Source organism: Anneissia japonica, unplaced genomic scaffold (genome assembly GCF_011630105.1).
Source record: "Anneissia japonica isolate Jap-2015-1 unplaced genomic scaffold, ASM1163010v1 scaffold287764_len353371_cov104, whole genome shotgun sequence".
In the NCBI taxonomy this organism is placed as follows: Eukaryota; Metazoa; Echinodermata; class Crinoidea; order Comatulida; family Comatulidae; genus Anneissia; species Anneissia japonica.
The window spans coordinates 38,647-41,146 of record NW_022686317.1 but is presented as its reverse complement, the minus strand read 5'-3'; the positions used below and the strand labels follow the sequence as shown (position 1 = coordinate 41,146).

Here is a 2,500-nt window from a genome sequence, read left to right as displayed (position 1 = left end):
TTGCTTCGCTCTCGAAAACAACGATATCTAAAAGACTCTGAAGCTGTTTTTCTGATTCTGCCATTAAATCTGTGTCATCTGCATACCTGAGATTGTTTAGATTTTCTCCATTTACTTTTAATCCTGGAATATCTTCCAAATTCCTTAGGATTACCTCGCTGTACAGATTAAAAAGATCAGGTGACATTACACACCCTGGCCTCACTCCTCGTTTAATGTTTTTAAATACACTATGTTCCCCTTCCACTCTAACCGCTGCACTTTGATCCCAATACAGATTTTGGATAACCCTCAGATCTTTACCGTCAATGTCTAGTTTCCCCAGAATTTCAAACAGCATTTTGTGTTTGACTTTGTCGAATGCCTTTGAATAGTCGATGAAACAGAGATACAGGTCTTTTTGTACTTCGATACACCTTTCCATGAGCATTGACAAGGTAAATATTGCATTACTTGTTCCTTTGCCGGGCACAAAGCCAAATTGTGCTGGAGATATTTCTGGCCTTAGGCTTTTTCTCCTTCTAAGCATCAAAACTCTCAAAAGGATTTTTGTGAAATGACTCATTAGACTGATTGTTCTATGCAACTCACATTCTGTTGCCCCGGGCTTTTTAGGAAATGCTATAAAAACCGATTTACAGAGATACGCTGGGATTGTGCCACTGTCATATATTACATTTAAGAGTCTTGTTGTCATATCTATACCTAAATCCTCTAAGGCTGTGATTATTTCTATGGGTATATTATCCGGTCCTGTTGCTTTCCCACTTTTCATTTTCTTTAAAGCTGCCACTACCTCTTCTTGTAAGATGCATGGACCTTCAATGTTTTTCTTTATTACAGGTTTCGCTCCTCTGTTGTCTTCAAACAGATCTTCAACATATTCTGACCATCTTTTTAAGACTTCCTCCTTTTCCATGAGCATTGCCCCGTCTTTTGATTTGATGCAACAGCCATGAATGCTACACTTGATCTTCTTACCACTAAGTTCATTAATTTTCAAGTGCATATATTTACTATTTTTTGTTTGATTTTGTTCTATTTCCTGACACTGTTCATTAATCCATTTTTCTTTTGCCTCATTACATTTCTTCTTAATCTTCTTATTTAAGTTTTTGTATTTAGTATCATCATTTTTCTTTTTCCGTCTTTCTTCCATTAAATCTAATATTTCTTTGTTCATCCATTTTTTATGATTTTTTTATTCCTTTTTTGGGATGTGTTCATGCATGACCTCATCAAGTGACTCTTTCATTTTGGTCCAAAGTTCTTCTACCTCTGTAATATTATTAATAGACTCGTATTTATTTTTTACAGCTACGTTAATTCTGTCTCTTAGCTCTTCATCTGATTTTAGTAAATCCATTTGGAATTTGGGATGGATCTTTGCCTTTTTACATTTTTTAAGTTTTATCTGCAATTTGCACATGACTGGGACATGGTCTGAGTTACAATCAGCTCTCGGCAGTGATTTTGATGTTTTGACAGAATTTCTAAATCTTTTCTCGATGAGTATGAAGTCAATTTTGTTTCCAGTTCTGTCTCCGGGGCTCATCCATGTCCACTGTCGCCTAGGATGGTTTTGGAACCATGTATTAGTGATTGTAAAATCATTCATTTGGCACCATTCAATAAGTCTATTCCCGCGTTCATTCTGTTTCCCTGTACCCCTGGGTCCTACAACATCGTCTACCCTTTCGTCTCCTACCTTGGCATTAAAGTCACCCATTACCATCTTGATGTCTTGGGACCATAGATAACTTTTTGCTTTTTCTATTTCTTCATTGAATTTTTCAACTTCTTCGACTTCACTCTCAGATGTTGGTGCATACACTTGAATGATACCTAGATTTAGGGGTTTGGCTTCCAATTTGGCTACAACTACTCTATCTGAAATTGGACACCAACTTTTCAGGCTTTTTGCTGTTAATTCATCAAACAAGATTCCTGTTCCTCTTTCATGTTTGTCTCCACCTGAGTATATTAAAGTCTTTTTGCCTATTCTTATGGACCCTGCACCTTTCCATCTTACTTCCGCAAGTCCTAGGATGTTGAGATTCATCCTGTCCATTTCCTGATTAACATTGTCTATTTTCCCTTTCTGATATAATGTCCGGACATTCCATGTGGCTATTCTTAATGCATTTTTTCTTGTGTTTAGCTTATTTAGTTTGCGAGCAGACGCTGAATGACGACCTGATGCCACCTGCTGCACATGGCTATTCCTGCCGAACGAGGGATTCGGTTCTGATTCACGAATACCCTTTACGTTGTTAACTGATTCTATAAATGAGTCTTGATCCATGATTTTCTTGGGAAGATACAAGCAGTGGTTTCCCCTTGCCTACTGCCGGTTTGTTTACGGACTCTCCGCTAGCCTTTGTTCTAAAAAGACTAATCCACAAGGCAGTGGAGGTTTGTGGATGGCCGTTGTACCATCTGGAATCATCCGCCCTTCATAGGTCTTATTTTTTTATCCTATTGGGTCCCACCACCCTCC

At 38.0% G+C, this 2,500-nt stretch overlaps 1 protein-coding gene across 1 annotated transcript; it reads right to left on the bottom strand.

The window, feature by feature from the left end:
* Positions 1 to 1,201: 1,201 nt before the first annotated feature.
* On the bottom strand, positions 1,202 to 2,305 carry LOC117114165 (craniofacial development protein 2-like). Its single transcript, XM_033257736.1, has one exon. The coding sequence runs from the start codon at positions 2,303 to 2,305 to the stop codon at positions 1,202 to 1,204; it is 1,104 nt and encodes a 367-aa protein (XP_033113627.1).
* Positions 2,306 to 2,500: the final 195 nt, after the last annotated feature.

Excerpts from the sequence above, each read along its gene's own strand:
- LOC117114165 (XM_033257736.1), bottom strand. The coding sequence starts at position 2,305 with ATGGATCAAGACTCATTTATAGAATCAGTTAACAACGTAAAGGGTATT.